Source organism: Limulus polyphemus, unplaced genomic scaffold (genome assembly GCF_000517525.1).
Source record: "Limulus polyphemus unplaced genomic scaffold, Limulus_polyphemus-2.1.2 Scaffold3020, whole genome shotgun sequence".
Classification (NCBI taxonomy): domain Eukaryota; kingdom Metazoa; phylum Arthropoda; class Merostomata; order Xiphosura; family Limulidae; genus Limulus; species Limulus polyphemus.
Window position 1 is genome coordinate 13,483 of NW_013668630.1, and position 19,422 is coordinate 32,904.

The window sequence follows — 19,422 nt, forward strand, 5'->3', positions numbered from 1 at the left end:
GTTTATTTCACCAATATAACAGCTTTTGCATCTGTACATTCAATTGCATACACATTTCCTGAAGTATCATTACCCATATACTTTTTAAAGTTGACCTAGCTTTTTTCCAGATAAAAATGTAAATTGTACCTTAATATCAATTTTATATCCACTGGCTGTTTTTAACCAGATTTTTTGACATCAGAAGATAAGTTTTGACGGATGATAAAACACAAGTAACAGGGAAATATTCGAAAGAATCATTTTCTGTGTCAATTTGTGGCTTATTTTCAAAAGAAGCAATTACTTTATTAACAACAGTGAGAGGGAAATTGTTTTGTACACAAAACTGAAATCTAAGGTTTTCATTTTCCTTTTTTGAAACAATCGATGTTGGAAATAATGATTTTATTTGTACGAATAGCACTTTTTAATATACCTAGTTTTTGACATTGGTCATGAAGGGAATTCCAAGGAACATAAAGTCCAGTGTGAGTGTTCTTAGGAAATACGGAGGTTTGGAAGCCTGCGCTTGTCTTTTTAAAAAGAACATTTAGAAATGACAATTTTTCATCAACTTTTTTTTTTCATCGAAAATTTTATGTTTGGGTGTATCTGGTTTAACATAAGATAATATTTTGGGACAACGTGAGACCTATTGGTCCATCTCGGCTGTCCCATCCTCTAAACTGAACTAAAACTATTAATAAATACATTTTAAAATGTCTTAAAGCTAGCCCTTATCATTCATATAGTTATCAAGCTTTCTTTGAAACTCACTCCGAAGGCAACCCATTCCAAAGGCCAACCACCCTGTCAGAAAAATAAAATTGTCTTAGCTGAAGATGACTCCTATCATGTCAAAATTTAGTTCTACTATTCTCACTATTAAGTATAAAGAAAGATGATGCAGCAACACTATAAATTCCCTTTACAATCTTAAACACTTCACTCAGAACCCCATAACTCTTCTTTTTTTCAAGAGAAAACAATTTGAGAGATTTCAACATCTCCTCATACAACAATACTTACATCCTAGGCACCATTCTAGTTACCGTCCTCTGTACTCTTTCCAACAATTTAATGCCCCCAAGTTAAAGAGTCCAAGACTGAAAACAATACTCTAAATGTGGATATCCAGTGATCTATATAATGAAGTTATAACCTCTTTATACTTATATTCAATATTTCTGTATAAAAAAACATAAAGTCCCATTTTCCCTACCACTACCAATAGCGCACTGCTTGGATGGCTTAAGAGACTGATCAACCATTACATCAAGACCCCTTTCTTTATGGCACTGCTTATGGTTATTCCCATCTAAATTATACTTATAAATCAAATTATGATAATTCACATGCATTATCTTGCATTGATTATAATTAAAACACACTTGCCATTTATTTGCCCAACTCACTAAATGATCTAAATTTAAATGAGAGAAAAATTCGTAAATAACGTTAAAGTTATCGAAAGCTGAATAAATGTCATCAACTTATCGAAACCAAAAAAAAATGGTTTGTCAAGTGAATTTGAGATGGCAATGTCTTCAATTTCTTATTGTTACGACATCGAGGTCAGGTGACTAGTATCACGCCACGTCGTTCTAGAACATTCACGTCCTTTCCTTAAATCTCGTGATCCTTCTAGATATAGTGTAGTCTTGTATATATAAGACCGGCCACGAAGCGACGGGGAGGTAAAGAGTAATTGAATGTATGCGGACAGAATATTGTTGGCCACGTGAGTTATAGCGTTTGTTATAGAGCGACTGTTGAAATTAAGTGTATCGTAAAGTTGTATTCGAAAAGAATAAACCAGTTTTATTTAAGAAAGGACTTGTGTCGCTAAAGTTTCGTCGGAACGAATTTACGGAAAATTAACGAACGAACGGAGACGTAATATTATGATAAATATATTGGCAAGTACTGAAGCTACTGGATTTATCATGCATAGGCATTTGGTTTGGATATACTTTACACCTTCAAACTGGAAAATGGAAGATTTAGCGGAAAGGAGAAACAATTTTCTTATAGTGTTGATGTTTAAGCAAAAACGAGGATTAGAATCGTTTTGGTAACATTCCAGAGCTGCATTCATTGCTTCAAGGACGGGGACTTGATTGAACATATTTTTTTACGTCAAGTGTGACTAATTGAATAAAGTGACTAAATTCTCAGAGTTTTTGATAGACATTTCAAATTTTTTTATGAAGGAAGCAACAGAAACATATTTAGAAAACTAATTCGATGACGAGGAACCCACTTTGAGACTAATAATGGTTGGAGACGGCTTGAATGGTAAACTACTTGTACCTGATAATGGCAAAACCTTGTCGAAACGTTGTACATTTGCTGTTATGTTAAACTTATATTAAAGTTTTTCTTCATTACCCATTCAAGCCGTCTCCAACCATATTTAGAAAACATCCAAGCGATGAAATTTCCTAGATTGTAATTGTGTTCGCTATGGGTATCGAAACCCGATTTTTTTATCGTTATTAACCTTTAGACTTACCACTAAGTCATTGGTGGTGGAGGGGGATATGTAAAAATGTTTATAAAATACATAATTAGATAAATGCAATTATACATTTTTCTATACATATCAGTTTTTGCCCTTGTCGAAAAAAGGTTTACCTTTCCAAACCGCTCGGTTATAGGCATTTTCATTTTCATCGTTATGTTTATTACAATTACCTACCTCGAGAGGGCGAACTGTCAGTTTGAGGGATGTTTCTCTGTTGATCGCATGCCTAAACTATTGTTTTTATTATAATACTTAGAACAATCTAAAACTAAAATATTAATATTAAAATATTTTTAATAAGTTATTTTATATTCTGTTAAAAATGTCCTACCGAGATCTTCGAAGTAAGTATAGGTACAGTTGAGCACTGCTTACAACATTATGATTTATACGGTTTAACTTCAAATTCGATTTTATTTTATACTATTTATAAATTATAGTCTTAATATTTTAATTCATATTCATAATTAATACAAATTAACTAACAAGCAGAGTTAACGTTTGACTTTGAAATCCCTTTTGTAAAGTTTAATTATTATTATGGACAAAACTACATAATACTAACAATTACATTAAGATAAACTGTTACTGTTAGTAATAAAAATGTAAACATCGATACAAATTACTGTAGTTTTAAGTTACACTTAGAATGGTCTGCGCACAGAACTTTTGACATTTCTGTGCTTTTTGCTTTCTACAAGTTACATAGTAAAACCACTAGTATTGATTTTAATGTTTTAAAATCCGCTGTAGTTTTTCTGTAATTGTAAAAAATAATAATATTAAAGTATAAGGAAGTTGTGGCTGATGGATAAAAAATTAATGAGAAAAACATCAGTTTAATAAATCATAAAATGAAAGTATTAACTTAAAAAAATTTAATAAGATTCGGTTATGAGAAATTATATTTAAGAATAAAACTTGAAAGTATTTGTGAAATGAGGTTGGCATCAATGTTATGTTGGTTAATTAAATACCAGGTAATTTAGAAAAGTGTTGGATAACCTTGCATTAAATTTCTTGTTGATATGGTAATTCAAAAACTCACTATTTTGATAAAACTGAATTACAACAACTAAGGCATGACCTTGTAAAACATGTTGGTGATCTTTGTGATATGTTAAGTTATGGTTATCATGTTTTGTGTGCTACTTAACATAACATTTTTGTATTTTTTAATACACTTTTGTATATAGATTTTGTTTTCATCTATTTATATTTAATTGTCTTTCAAAAAGAAAATCCATTTATTTTGTCAGCTACAGCAATGTAAGTCATCAAAAAGTACACAAATAACTGATTTTAGAAAAGGGAGATTGATTTACAAGATATAAATAGGATTTTTGATATATCTCAGATTATATTTTCCATTTTACCTTTAGTGAAAAGAAATCTGTAATATAATTAATAAACAAGATCATTTTTGTGAGGTAAAAAATTCAAGGTATGTGTGTTACAATAGTCAGTTGAAGTAGCTATTTGTTTGAAACTTGATTCCTACTAATTCAATTGTACTAGCACTGATATCATGAAAGATTTTCTAACAAACTAATTCCTTATATAGTGAAGACTTTAAATGAATTAAAACAAAGTAAAAAACTAGGATGTTTATATAAATTGTTTGTTTGTTATACATAGCCCCAACTAGAAATTAAAGTCTCCAGTTTGTAGCTTAAAGAAGATTTATTAGAAAGAATGAAAAACTTTCCATAAACTGTGTACCAGCTCCACAACTTCTTCTCTATAAATCATTTCTGTGTAAATAGAGAGAGAGCCAGATAGTATTCTGTTTGAGTGATGCATACCTTTAAAAATTTCTAATTTTGGAACAACAACTATATAGTAACTTTTGTTGGTTGAAAAAATTTCTAATGTCGGTACAGCAACCCCTTTGTAAAACTTAGATAGCAACTGCCTGTTGCAGAAACACAAATGTAGAGAATGATGTTTTAAAAGTCTTCTGCCATTTCTCTTCTGATCAGTGTTTGTATGTTGTTCTTGCTCTTTGTAGTATTGTGTGTTATGATTGGTTGGTTTATCCCCGTTTCTGATTGGTGGAGAGACTTCCAGTAGATTCAACCAATGGTAGGCACAGGTTACTCACCTCTAATCTGGAATCTCTGTTAGTGAATGTTTTATTGTATTGATGTAAAATGATTCTTTAATTTTTCATGGCTTCCAGAATTTGTCTGTGTCAATGATTCTAGTTTTTTCCCAATTTATTTTCTGTCCATTTAACATGGTGTGTTCTGCAATGGCTGAAGTTTGTGTTTTCATGAGTCTCGTACTGTCTTTATGTTCTTTTATTTTTGTCACAAGTCTTATTCCCATTTCTCCAATGTATGTTTAATTGAAGGAACACAGAATTTCATAAATAATATTTTTGTCTTTTTCATTGGTAGGTTTCTGTTTGTTTTTCACCAGAATAGATCTTAATGTCTGTAAAATTTCCACCTAATGTCTATGTTGAATTTCTTGGCTATCCATTTGAGTAACATGTGACTACCATTGGTTGAATTTACAGGAAGTCTCTCCACCAATCAGAAACAGAGATAAACCAACCAACCATAGCATGCTCTCTACAATCCACCAGAATACTATAAAGAACAACAACACCAAACACACACTGACCTGAAGACAAAAGGCGGAAGACTTTTAAAATGTCATCCTCAACACTTGTTTTTCTACGACAGGCAGTTGCCATCTATTCAACTAGGTTTCATCATAAATACTCTGCCTAAACAATCTACCAAAGAACCCCTTACTAGTTTTTGTTGGTTGAACAAATTTCTAATGTCAGTATAACAACCTCCTCGGTAGTTTTTGTTGGTTGAACAAATTTCTAATGTTGGTAAAACAAACCACTTGGTAGTTTTTGTTGGTTGAAAAATTTCTAATGTCAGTATAACAACCTCCTTGGTAGTTTTTGTTGGTTGAACAAATTTCTAATGTCAGTATAACAACCTCCTTGGTAATTTTTGTTTGCTGAACTGGCTTCTTAAGCTCTGTATTCAGATGTAAGGTTGTTTTATAACTAATGCATGTTTACACTTTATATAACTATTTTAATATGATGATTTGCTTGGAAATTTCTAAATATTTCTTTAGTCATATACAGACATTTCTAAAAAGTTTGACAAATTATTTTAAACTATTTCTAACAATTAGGCTTTTTGTTATGACAGAAAATATCAACGTTTCTAAGTTAATATAAGAATGCCCATTGACCTTAGTTTGGTTATATCTAGTCTATTAACTTGACAATGAGTATACTCCTTGTTAGGCCTTACTCATAACTTCAACAAAAATACTTTTTAGGCCTCACTCACTCATAAAGACAATAAGAATACTCCTTGTTAGGCCTCACACAGCTAATTAATTTTGAAAAAGCAAACTTTTCGAGAGTGTTCATTGTTTCTCCTATTTTACAGACTTTACAGAAATGATGAGGGTTTTGGGATATCCAAGAATGATTTCAATGGAAAATTTTTGTAATCCAAATTTTCCACTTGTAGCTGAAATTCTTAAATGGCTAGTGAAAAGGTAAGGTTCAAGGTGTGTAAAGCTTCATTAGGATAAGGTTTTGTTGCAGTACTGCCAGAATAGGAAACCCTTGTGGTGGTTTATCTTAAGCTGAATGTTGAATAATGTGTGTGTTTGTGACTGAGTCTACATTAATTAGTGAAATTTCTGCTTCAAATTCTCTTGAGGGCTATTATTTCCTTTCTAATTATTTTTATTCAAGGGTATTTTGGTGACAAGAAAATTTTAAAACATTAGATTTAATTTCAGAAGGATGCCTGTGCTTAACTTTCATGGTGTTATGTATATGTAGGTCATATTGTCAGACTTAATGGGAAAAAATGAAGTATCATATCAGATATAAGCTTTACATATCTCTAATATGTAAGAAAGTAGAATACTTGAAATGGAATTATTTTATCATATATGAGAGTGGTATACTGTTATTGTAACAAAATTTATTTAAAACTAACCTTTTCTCATGAAGTCACAATAACTTATTTGTGTGGGTATTCAGTTGGTACATTCCTCAGGTGTAGTTAAAAAGAACACACTTTAAATAGCAAGTGATTAAAAAAGTAATTTCATAATAGTCAGAAAGTAACTTGCTGTCCTTGTCTACAGTTTATGGGATTTGTTTTTCTTCTGTATTTGCACGTTGCATTTATATGTTATATATTTGTTTTGAATCAACTATTAAGTCTCCAGCTTTAACTCTACTTAATATATCTACATTAGAGTGTTTTCAACTTTATCTATGGATTACTTTGTATTCATAATCCTGTAATAGCAACAACCACCTGACTAACCTTGGAGTGGATCTTTAGTGTCATCAAACACTATGTAAGAGTTTGTGATATTTGATTATGGTGAACTTTATGTTAAACAGGTAACAACAAAATACCATGTAACACTGTTAAACATTCTTGCTGAGTGACTGAGTAATTGATTTCAGCTTTACTATGGTATGGGTTTTTTTTTCCATCTTTACCTAACTGCAATTAAACTGCTTCTATTGCATAAACTGAAACAATCTGTATTTCATGTAAACTCTGATAAAATCTAGGTAACTCAAAATTGGAGCGTTTAGTAATAAATCTTGTAGATTCTGAGATGCCTCTTATTTATCTACTGGAAAACATTTTTTTTTGTCTGTTCTTGTAAGGGTCTTGCAAGTATTGTAAAATGTGGAATACACCGTTCATAAACTCCTATATTTTACTGTTTTCAGTACTGGACAATTTCTACATTCTTGTTACTTTTTTCAGATTGTAGTTTACAACATCTGCAGTCACCATATGACCTAAAGAATCCATTTCTTTCCTTAAAAATTGGCACTTGAGAGTTTTAACTTCAAGTTTTTGTTAAAGAGTATATGAAACATGTTTTACTCTGATTGTTCTTTGAAACCTTGCAGATTATAAACCAAAAGGCATTCTATTGAACAGATACTTTCTAGAAGGTAAAAATGCAGTTTTCTTTATTTTTAGCCTTGACTTGCCAATAGTCACTATGGAGGAAATGTACCTATTTAAGGTCTTTTGTATATTAGGTAATGGATACATGTCTTTGAACATGACTTGGTTAAACCTCCTAAAATCAATACAAAACCTTAAATTACCATCCCTTATAGGAACTAACACCACAGGGGAGCATAAGGACTACTACTGGCTTTTATAGCTCCTTGTTTTTACTATCCTGTTCTTCTCTGGTACTCTGGACTGTAAGTGTATAACTTGTTAATACTATCCTATGTTTTACTTTATTGGTACAGCCATTAAAATCACGTTCTACAAATAGATCTCTCTATTCTATTAATGAGCTCAGTGGCCATTACTTGTGGTTAGTGTATATATACACTAATGTATTATCCTAATCAGTTTGACGTTTTATACACTTCCTAGTAAAACATATTTTATCTTTGTGTAGTTTTTTATACTATCAGCTGTACCCAGTACTACTTGTTTAGGAAGCACTACTTTAATTTGTAATTAACACTTTTATAGATGCTGTGTCTTCCAAAACATAATTACCTCCACTGCAACTTATAGCTATTACTCCACTGCCAGGTTTCTTCCTTGCCTATCTGAGCATTAGTCTGATTTTTTCTCGCTTACTCCAGTCTTTTATACCCTTCTCAGTTGCCCTTGGTGATAATTGTTTTGTGATAATCTCCACCTACATCAATGGGCCCTCTATCCTGGTACTGTATATAAGCACCTCATTCAGATGATTTTATCACTTTTTCAATGAAGCATCACTAACAGGTTTCCCAGTATTACGATTGTTCGAAGATACTTTGAACGTTATCATGTTATCTAGTTGATTTCATAATAACTGATAATTTTTAAAAATATTTTTTTCATTCAATTATGTTATGAATTCCCAGATTATTATTTCTGGGACAGAGACAAATTGGGTCTCTCCTCTCCCACCTCTGATATCTAGCATCGCACGAGAATCAGGGGGGGGGGGGTCACTCTCGGTTGAGACTGTCAGCGATCTTATTCATAGTGAGATGGATACATATATAATCGGTCCTGTGGTGGTTCTCTGGGGGACTCTGAGACTGTAATTAAAGGTGATACTCGACATTTAGGAGAGACTTTAGATTCGCTTTTCCCTGTGTCTTCCTTTAGTCTGTTGGCGCAAGTTTACAGACTCGCAGAGCTGGGGTCCGAGGTTTGATTCCCTAGGATGGACATGGCAGATGGCCCGAAGTTGCTTTGCTCTAACAAGACAACTTACTTTACCTCAAAAAATGCTGTTTGAATCAACGATAATCACCAAGGTCTTTAAATGATGTATGAAAAATTAAAAGGAGGCCACTTTGGAATAAGCTGCCTTAGATTTGTTTGTCTTCTGTTGGTTCTTTGAGTGTGTGATGTTTTGGGCTTTTTCCTGGTTGCTTTTGAGCCTGCAATTTACTTGATGGCTGAAAGGTCTGGGAGCAAATTTTAGTGGTTTTTTTATCCATACATGTATATTGTGGTTCATGCTGGAAGGTTTACTTCTTAGTTATGTGAAGGGACAGTTAGGCCTTATCCGACTCGTTCGTAGTTCACCTATATAGGTCTATGTCCCCTGATGGGACTGAATAAGTCTATGGACTTACAACTCAACTTCAGCATTTTGTTTCCTTTCACTTCTCTTTGTTTGAAGACTCTCAGGATCACCAGCTTCATTGAGGATGCGCTGAATCCATTGTTAGCATGCACATTGATTCAGATTTTGGCTTGTACATTCCTCCCAGTTGTTGTTGTAGTCTTGAATTTCATCGGCTCCTACAGAGGAGTCATAGTTCTGCACCTATTTGTGAGTAAAGATCCCTGACATCAGCTCCTCAGTACTTTGGTCCTCAGAATAGATTCTGTCTATATCCAAGGTTTGCACTGCTTAATCAGATCACCAGCAGTGTCTGTGATTATTGTATACTTTCAGAGGCTGTGGGGGCTTGGTTCCAAGAATTTCTGGATGTGTGGTAATCTTAACCATGGTCCTTGGGTCAAAATTAGTTGTTCAGTTCATATTTTCCCTACTATTATCCACTCAAACTGTAGGGTTTCTGTTCCCCACAGTTCATTGGGATTTGGAACTTAGTTCTAGGGTTATCTGAGTCTTGTTGTTCTGGGGTTAGTGAGAGAGTCCAGCTAGTTCTTCAGAGTTTTTATTCCTGTTAATTGTTGGTCCTGTGAAGATGGGAGATTGATATCTAGTCATTGATCTTCTATGTCTATATCAATGCTTAGCTTCTCTACGGTTCACAAGTTACTCATTCCCCAATCTGTGTTGATATTTTTTTTACTGGGATTGTAGATATCCAATTTGTTTGTAATCAGCTCCTATCTGAACTTTGCCTTGGCAGTGGAGTCCCACCACTATTGGCATTTGTGGTGCACAAGGGTCAGGTACTGTAGATCCATTTTTTTTCCTTGAACTCACATTTGCTTAACATGGGTTCTGCTATATTGTACAAGTTTTTTTGCCCCTTCATTTCATTGTACTGTGCACACATCATTCCACAGATGATTGGTTACTGCTGGCAACATTTGATCAAGTGTTAGACCATCACATCCTGATTTTACTTTCAGAATACAACCCCTACTTGCTTCCCTTTAGGACTGTAACATCTATTCTTGCTCCAATACAATATATCATCACTCTGGGTATTTTTTATTTTTCATCTCATCTCTCAGTTGGTATCAACTATCTCTCGTCCTGCTAAACACTATAGAATAGGATGCCACACCCTTACCTCTCCCACTGCATGGATGGTTCTTTTTTTTCTGGGAATGTGGGCACCACTCGATTCCTTCGTGCCTTTGGGATGAGAACATAAGCGATTCTTTTATTGGTCTTTAAGCAACTGGGGATTGTAAACATCTATTTCATGATTTCCCCAGTTTAGTTAATCAGGATCACTAGTCGGAATACTACTACAATTTGGGTTCCTCTACTGCCACCTCATCCAGAGTTCCATTCTCTTCACAATTGCCTTGCTTCAGGGATGGGGTACTTATACCAACAATCAGGAATCCCAGAGTCTATACACAGACAATGAGGATTCCCTACACAATGTTTTCATCCTTCTTGCTCTTCAACAGGCAAGGCCTCATGGCCTGGGCTTCTTAAGGGTAAATCATCAGGCTTCATTCAGACACTTCTGTGGTGGTGTCTTATATTTCTCATCAAGGAGACATGTGATCTTTATTTTTGAATTTTGGGCCTCCTTTCACGGGACTAGTTTTATTACCATTCTAGATTGCCATATTCCATAGGTTATGCCTGTGGTAGCAGGTCAATCCTCTTAATACAAACAGATTCTCCCGGCAGAATAGATGTTGGATTGCCTCTCATTTTGCAACACAAATTGGTAGGTTGGCCTCTCATTGGATCATCCAACTCTGGCAATTTGATCTCCAGTACCTCATCTTTGCATTTTTACAATAGATGCTTTCCACCTGGACAGGATGGGATTACCATTCTCAACTTTCTCTTCATTTCATATGTTATCCAGGGTACAAAATATGACTTGTTCCAACCCAGTGACAGATCCTGTTGATCGCACCAAATTGGTGGCTACACCTGGTTTTCTGCTTCCGTGGTCCCTTCCAGTGTGTCCAATTTTTCCACTTCCTTTTAGGCTCTCTCTCTGGAGGCAGCCATGACTGATATGATGCACATTGCTATCCAGAAGCTCAAGCTTCTGCCATAGAGGTTATGTTGTCTTTCACTCTGCACTGGGGTTTAATTTCTAAGGTTGACAAGTCTCAATTTCTGCTTAGTCCAAAAGGAACTTTTCTCAACAGTAATGACATGCATATTGGCAATGTTGTATTGAGAGGAGGTTGAACCCTTTTCAATCAGTGGTGTCATCCATAACTTGTTTTTGACTTGGCTCTTTAATAGAGGTTTTCGCATCTTCCACAATAGCCATTGTTTATGGTGGCCTTATTGAATATTGTCCGATTATCACAACTACATATTTTTTGAATCCCTAGTTCTAGATTCCGCATATCGTCCTGGGTAATTGGTCCCAAATGACCATTCCAGTTACCTAACAGGTAGATTGAGGTTACGTGTTCTTTCTCTACACCTGTTTGTGACCTGAATCTTATATGCCATGTATCTCCTTTACCTGCAGATTTATTTTTGTGGCTACTGACCTATGGACATCATCCGTCAGAGTGATTTGCATTGTTTGTCCACAGACCACTTTCTCATTCAATGTTTTCAGACCAGTTCTTCTTACCTCATATTCTGCCAGATAGAAAAGGGGGTTAAATCCTTCTCTCTGATTCATCTGCTCACTTTTTCTCTGTACGTCCAATCAGATTTTGTTGTTGGTCATGTTCAGTGAGGGTCTTGCAGGTTTTGTTGCCTGCACTTATACCTCTAGAGATACTAGACAGCACTTTATTCTGGGCTTTGAAGGTGAGGTATCTTCTGTGAGTCACATGTGTCGTGGCAGTTTATATCTCACACAAGCCCCAGAGGGGCTTGAGAGACAACTAGGGGTGCTCAGAAACTTTAGTTTCTCTTCGATCCCACGTGCAGAATTATGGTATTGTTGAGAATGCTAGATTTTTTAAGAGCGGTGTGGGGTATGTGATGTATACCGATAATTACTTTCGATCCAGAGGTAATATACTAGATGAAAATTTCTGTTATTGGTTGGTTTCCCTATACTAGCTGGGTTGCCTCAAAGCATGTGGAAAAGCTGTCAAGTTGAGAAGGAGAGTTTACTGGTATGTATACCTTCCCCAGTACCTTTAAGTCACATTATTTGCCTGATCTAGCAGTCTCTTCATCTGGGGGTTTTTGCTTACCCCCTGTAACTACCTTAAGTATTTCTGCTAGATTATATAGAGGGGTGAGTATTTTTATTTCTACCTTTCAGGGACCCTTACCTTGTTTTCACAGGATACCACTCTGTGCGAGTGTTGCCCAGACAGGTGTGCTTTTATCAAACTAATTCCACACTAGCAACCACTATTTCACTATAATTACTACCATAAGACCACTTAGGAGCTCACCAGGTGGTATTACGATACTACTCTGGACTGCCATTCATTGACTATCACAAGTAAAGCTAAAGGGGATCCCACCCATCCTTGCCAATCATCAGATTGAATAAATTTGGGTTGGTTTGTGTTTTAAAAATTTGGGGAACTTGGTTCACCTATTACACTGTTTCCAGAGCTCCCCAATATGCATTAACCCTCAGATTATACTAGTGGAGCTAGAGAGTCCATACCAAACCCAGTTTCCAGCCACTGGGGTGGTGGACGGAGGCTTTTCCTTCAGAGTGTTAAAGTGAATTCCTTTCCAAACATTTAGTTGTCCCATCCTGGATCCATGGTTGAACACAGTTATACCACATCCTTTCTGACTAAATTTGGGAGTGAGGATGAATGTTCATAATTCCAGACCGAATGAGTTCTGTTTCTTTGGTCGAGTAAGGGATACATGATTCCGACATTCCAAGCCTGGGGTGGTGCCTTTCAGGCTTCTTCGGGTCTAGGAAAAGATTTATCTGCTTCAGTGTTGGTTACTTTCTCATTGTGATTTCTGTGATTCAGAAAGTATCACTCTATGGCTACAGATTGGGATCCATTGAAAAGTATATCTACACATAACATTGTATTCCAATTGCATTAGCCACCAACGTGGGATATACGGACCAAGACCCCTTAATTCCAACCTGAGTTGTGGAACCTCAGCTATCTAGTTGGGGCTGACCTATAGTGATGATCTCTCATGTACAATTCCATCCTTGATACAGGAACTAAGTTCAGGGTGAAAAGCATACCTGTTCTGGATGTAGTGCGGTTCCCCACTCCGGTGCCATTTCTTATTTTGGTACACCCATGATCTATACAGACACTGTCTGTATGGATAATGCCTGCACTGGCCCCTCCACCTTCTCAATGTGGAATTCTAGCTATAAGTGGCAGCAGAGATAAGTATGTTTTGGAAGTTAACATTTTCCTAAATTGAAAATGTATTTCTAATAATACTTACCTCCACTGACACTCTCCTACCCTTCCTCCCTACTAAAAGCCGGTGTTAGAGACTGGGATGATGTAAGTCTCATTATCTGAGTGAGGTGCTTATATACAGTGTCAGGATAGAGAGTGCATTGATGTGGGTGGAAGGATTTGCAAATTAGATAATGCCAAGAACATTTAAGTGGTGTATAAAAGACTGGAGCATGGGAGACCAATGCTTCTATGGCAAAGCCAACATCGAGGAATAGCTTATGTGTCAGAAGAAGGTAAGTATTATTGGAAATGCATTTTCAATTTAAGAAAATGTTAACTTTCTTAATTGCTTTACTTGCACATTAAAGTATATATAAATGACTCATCTAATATAAATGATTTAATTAATTTCTTCACTTTGTTTAGTCTTCTACTTTAATTTTATTAACGATTTGACTTATTTCATGTGTTTGTGTGTCTGTAACCTTAATTACGTTCTAACAGTCTCCTGTTGCCTACTCTAGATGTAGGGTCATCTGAGGGGCCATTATTAGTTATGTAATTGCTTACTGTTCATTATTTTTATCTTACCTCTGTTTATTTTACCAATATTTGCTGCTTTATTTCTCATTAATGTTCTCTGCTTGTTTTAACTCTCTCCCTATTACTAGGCTTAGTGATTTTCTCTTTTTTTAGCTCTGTCTCTTTTACAGTACTTAGACATACTAGCAGTCTCTCCTTTTCTATGTCTCATCACTACAAGAAGTACTAGTGGTATAGTGTTTTCATTCCTGATACCTAGCCTCACTGTCATGTGTTAGACATTGGACTACATGACTGAGTTAGCAGTAAGTTATCAAATGTTTCTACATAAACACACACGTCTGAACATATGATTCATTCCAAACTTAAAATCCCTGCCATGATTTTGTAGGAAATCTTGTCTGGAACACTATCTATTTCTAAGTCTATCTTACAGTATGTTTGAGTTTTAAACCTACAGTTTCTCTTTGAACACAAGATTTCAACTGTGATGAACTTTTCAGAACTTCCCTCTGTCAGTTGTGTACTTAACAGTGAAAATCTATCATCTCTATCAACTAATAACTAAAATTTTACTTGCTGGAGAAATCTCACTGACACTAGTCACACTATGCATGCTTAATCTGTTAACAACTACTGCTCAAATCACTTTTAGTTTTAAGGTACAGTTTGAGCTAGATTTTTTATTGCTTTATTGAATCTGTTTTTGTCAACATCTACAGTCATTAGTCATATTCCCATGTAATAGTTAAAACATTCTACTTACATTTTTTGTTTTATTTTTCTGCACTATTTCCATGTTTATATTTGGACAGTTTTATCTTAACATTTCTTTTAACCACTGAAGTTATCAGGAAACTCCAAAGTTCATATAGATATTTTACTCTAAGCTGTTTGCTCGTAGCTAAGCTACTTCTGTTTCCGTTAACCCTTTCAATACAGCTACTTCTGTTTCCGTTAATCCTTTCAATACAGCTACTTCTGTTTCCGTTAACCCTTTCAATACACATAAAGGCCAAAGTATGCATTTGATGACCTTTTACAGTGTTACATTCAAACTTTAATTAAAAAACGTCACAGCATCACAGTAGTAACATAGACAATACAAGCATCACAGTAGTAACATAGATAATACAAGCATCACAGTAGTAACATAGACAATACAAGCATCACAGTAGTAACATAGACAATACAAGCATCACAGTAGTAACAGATAATACAAGCATCACAGTAGTAACATAGACAATACAAGTATCACAGTAGTAACATAGACAATACAAGCATCACAGTAATATCATAGACAATACAAGCATCACAGTAATATCATAGACAGTACAAGTATCACAGTAGTAACATAGACAATACAAGCATCACAGTAATATCATAGACAATACAAGCATCACAGTAATATCATAGACAGTACAAGCATCACAGTAGTAACATAGACAGTACAAGCATCACAATAGTAACATAGGCAATACAAGCATCACAGTAATGTCATAGATAATATAAGCATCGCTGTAGTAACATAGACAATTCAAGCATCACAGTAGTAATATAGATAATACAAGCATCACAGTAGTAACATAGATAATACAAGCATCACAGTAGTAACATAGATAATACAAGCATCACAGTAGTAACATAGATAATACAAGCATCACAGTAGTAACATAGATAATACAAGCATCACCGTAGTAACATAGATAACACAAGCATCACAGTAATGTCATAGATAATACAAGCATCACAGTAGCAACATAGATAATACAAGCATCACAGTAGTAACATAGATAATACAAGCATCACAATAGTAACATAGACAATACAAGCATCACAGTAGTAACATAGATAATACAAGCATCACAGTAGTAACAGACTATACAAGCATCACAGTAATATCGTAGCCATTTCAGTTCTAGATATTCAGTAGATTTTAGTGGTGAATTGTTATAACTTGAAATATCTGTGTATATATGTGTGTGTGTATAATATGCAGATGGTTTTCAATTAGTATTGGAAGTCTCGTAAACATGATGACTTAATACATGAATATAGCCTCTTAGGCAATAATGCAGTATGTTGGACATTCTTAAGTTATATCATACACACATATTTCCTTGCAGGTATGATCCTGATGCTGATTTACCCAGTGATATCGACACACAGCAAGATAGAGTGATATTTGTAAAGTCTGTTGCTCACTTCATGGCAAGTTGTATTTTCAAGTATCTGCTACTAACATGTTTCCTATTGTCTCTGTAAGGTAGTATTTCCAAGTCTGCCACTAACATATTTCTTGTTGTTTGTGTATTAAACTATGAAATTAAATATCAGCATATTGATCAGTAATTTCTTCCATTATGGGTAATTTGGGATAGGACTTGTAACAGGAATTAGTAGTCAACATCCTTGTAACAGGAACTAGTAGTCAGCATCCTTGTAACAGGAATTAGTAGTCAACATCCTTGTAACAGGAATTAGTAGTCAGCATCCTTGTAACAGGAATTAGTAGTCAACATCCTTGTAACAGGAACTAGTAGTCAGCATCCTTGTAACAGGAATTAGTAGTCAGCATCCTTGGTTACAAGGATGCTGACTACTAATTCCTACCACAAGGATGTTGACTACTAATTCCTGTTACAAGGATGCTGACTACTAGTTCCTGTTACAAGGATGTTGACTACTAATTCCTACCGCAAGGATGCTGACTACTAATTCCTGTTACAAGGATGCTGACTACTAATTCCTGTTACAAGGATGCTGACTACTAATTCCTGTGGTAGGAATTAATTGTCATCATGCTTCTTATAGGATTTAGTAGATAACAATCATGAGATAAGGCTTAGTTGTCAGCCTTGTTCTATCTTCTCTGATGATCCAGAAACTCTTCTCTTCATGGTAATGGTTGGTATTGAAGAGAGAAAGATTTTTGATAGGTTGAAAAACTTATAACCCCTCCACTAATCACCTTATTGGGTTGCCTTTCAGTTTCACATGCCTTAACTTTTATTTGTGAAAGTGTGTACTGCAAAGTTATCACTGACTCACTAATACCCGTTACTGCTTCAGTACCCTTTTATCTGTATATCCATGTTTTATGCATCTCATTACAAAAATAAATTGTCATTTTTAGTTGTGTTACAACTAAGAGGTTAATACCTGTATAACTCTTATGGTAGATGAAGGTAACAGTAATGAAGGTGCATAATAATAGTATTGTAATGTTAATTGAAACATTCTAAATAACTTCATCATATGTATGTTCTCTTATTGAAACAGGTTAATTCTTAAAAAAGAAGTTAATAGGGTTGTTTACTTAGATCAGTAGCTCTTGTAGTTTTTACTTTATGTAATATTTTCCTAAGTCCTGCCATTGCTTGTGTAACTCCCCCTGTTGTGGAGTCATTATTGTATAGAAATGTTAATCACATTACTTATTTACTTACAAATATCACCGAAGCCTTAAGATTTGAATGGAAACCTAGTGACTGACAAATGAAGTGTTAAATTAAAGTTCTGACCTTCTTTATTGTGTAGGTTATTTCAACAAGAAGCCTTATTTTACACTACTGTCTTTACGTACTTGTCCACTTCATATGTAGGAATGTAACGAATAGCAAGGCTCACTCATGATGATTAACGTTCAGGTTATTCCATATAACTTAAGCTTTATTTGAAAGTGACATTGTATGGTTTTTATATACATCCATATAGAGGACTAAAGCTCAAATCAGGTTGAATATGAAAAAGCTCTATATGGCTGATGGTTACTCGGTTAAGGAGTTACTTAAGATCACCACACTTCTCTACAATGCCATGAGAACTAAAGAGTCAGGAGATGATCTTGATGAAGATAGTTCTTCTAATTTAAAGGTGAACTTGTCTGAAAGGGTATGTATGCAAATGCATAAGTTATTAGTGTATTACATCATGCAGTACATAACTTATGCCATTCATTCTAATCTGTACAGTCATTTGTGTTTAAATTGTTAACTAATTGTATATCAAAAAACTTAAAAATTCTAGTATTTCAGTTTAGGCCTTGCATTCTTGACCATTTCTAAAAAAGGTTGTTTGACATTTAAGGTCACAGGTTGTTTAAACTGTTGTCATATTTGACCACAGATGATAACCACACAGTTCAACTAATTAAATAGAGTTATGTAATGATGTATTAATAAACTTCTGTACCGTTATGTAACTTGAATGGGGTTACTTTTTTATGTAGCATAAATTATTACTGTGTCGGCATTGGACCTTACTCTACTTTTTCGATTTCAGATTTGATCAGCTTAGTTCCTTCTGGAAAACTGTATAGTTTAAATCGTAACTCTAAGAAGAAATGTGTTTTGTCACAGTTAACTAGTGCTGGACAAGTTATGCCCTGTTATATTGGTATCTCAATCTGGAAATGTTTTCATATGAACTTTTTTGAGATTGACTAATCTGCTGAATTCTGGTTTAATTATGCAAAATTTTCAGTTATGTTTTTTAACATTATTCTTACATTCCAGAGGTCTTGGTTTACTCAATTAGAAACTGTTAACATATAAATACAAATGTTTATATTATGACACAATACTGTCTTTTAATACTTGTTACAATATACACTTTTAAATCAAAAATTTTGTATTTCAATTATTCTTTTATCTTCAGTTTTTATTTGAATGTGCATCTAATAATGTAGACATCTTGCCAGTTATTTGTGCTGTATCTTGCTAGTTGGCCAGAATTACTGTGCTTTGTAGTTGCTGGAATAGAAAACCTAGTTATTATTAGTTTTCTTGTTACACTGGAGAGGGCAAGATCAGTAAAATTATGAATTTCAAATTTGTTAACAACTTGTTTTGGATATTTTCTAGGGTTTTGTTTTTTAATAAAAAACCATGATTGTAAATTTTTTAATATCATTTTTCTTTGTTGATGTAAGTTTTTATGTATAATACTGATCCTGATTTTTTTATTACATACAATATTGGTTTTGATTTATATGATTTTACTAGTTTTCTGTTGTGTTACATATTCTACTCTCAATTCTTTATGATATTTTTTTATAAACAAGAAAATGATTATTGTAAGTCCTGTGATAAAAGTTTTTTTTCACCATAGTTATTACTGAGCTTTACTCATAGTTTCTAGATTTTTAAAAACTTGTAAAATTATATATATATAAATAATATACTTGCTTTTGTCTGGAAATTTTCTCACAAATTTTTCGATCAAACACTACAAATGTCATATTGTCAGAAAGACCTTTGTCCGAGGAGTCCGGATTTCAGCTTTAGTTTTTCCATTCAAAATCACCTTACCTGGTTTTTTGCTTAGTCAAACTTATTAATGCAAAGAGACTGCCACATGATG

The 19,422-nt window shown here is 34.3% G+C and overlaps 1 protein-coding gene across 8 annotated transcripts in view; it reads left to right on the forward strand.

Moving 5' to 3' along the window:
- The first annotated feature begins 2,699 nt into the window (after window positions 1-2,699).
- Window positions 2,700-19,422, forward strand: part of LOC106468478 (clusterin-associated protein 1 homolog) — a 35,645-nt gene continuing 18,922 nt past the window's right edge. For 4 of the 8 annotated variants that reach the window (XR_002612655.1, XM_022396809.1, XM_013928908.2 and 1 more), the window contains exons 1-4: window positions 2,700-2,853; window positions 5,941-6,052; window positions 16,185-16,269; window positions 17,776-17,952. Coding sequence is in view for 7 of the 8 variants with exons in the window: in XM_022396809.1 (XP_022252517.1) it covers window positions 2,832-2,853; window positions 5,941-6,052; window positions 16,185-16,269; window positions 17,776-17,952 (396 nt within the window). In the remaining variant the exon portion in view is untranslated. Of the gene's footprint in view, window positions 2,864-5,940; window positions 6,065-7,664; window positions 7,755-16,184; window positions 16,270-17,775; window positions 17,953-19,422 lie in introns of those variants that run through there. The other 4 variants (XM_022396810.1, XM_022396807.1, XM_022396806.1 and 1 more) reach the window with 4 other exon arrangements.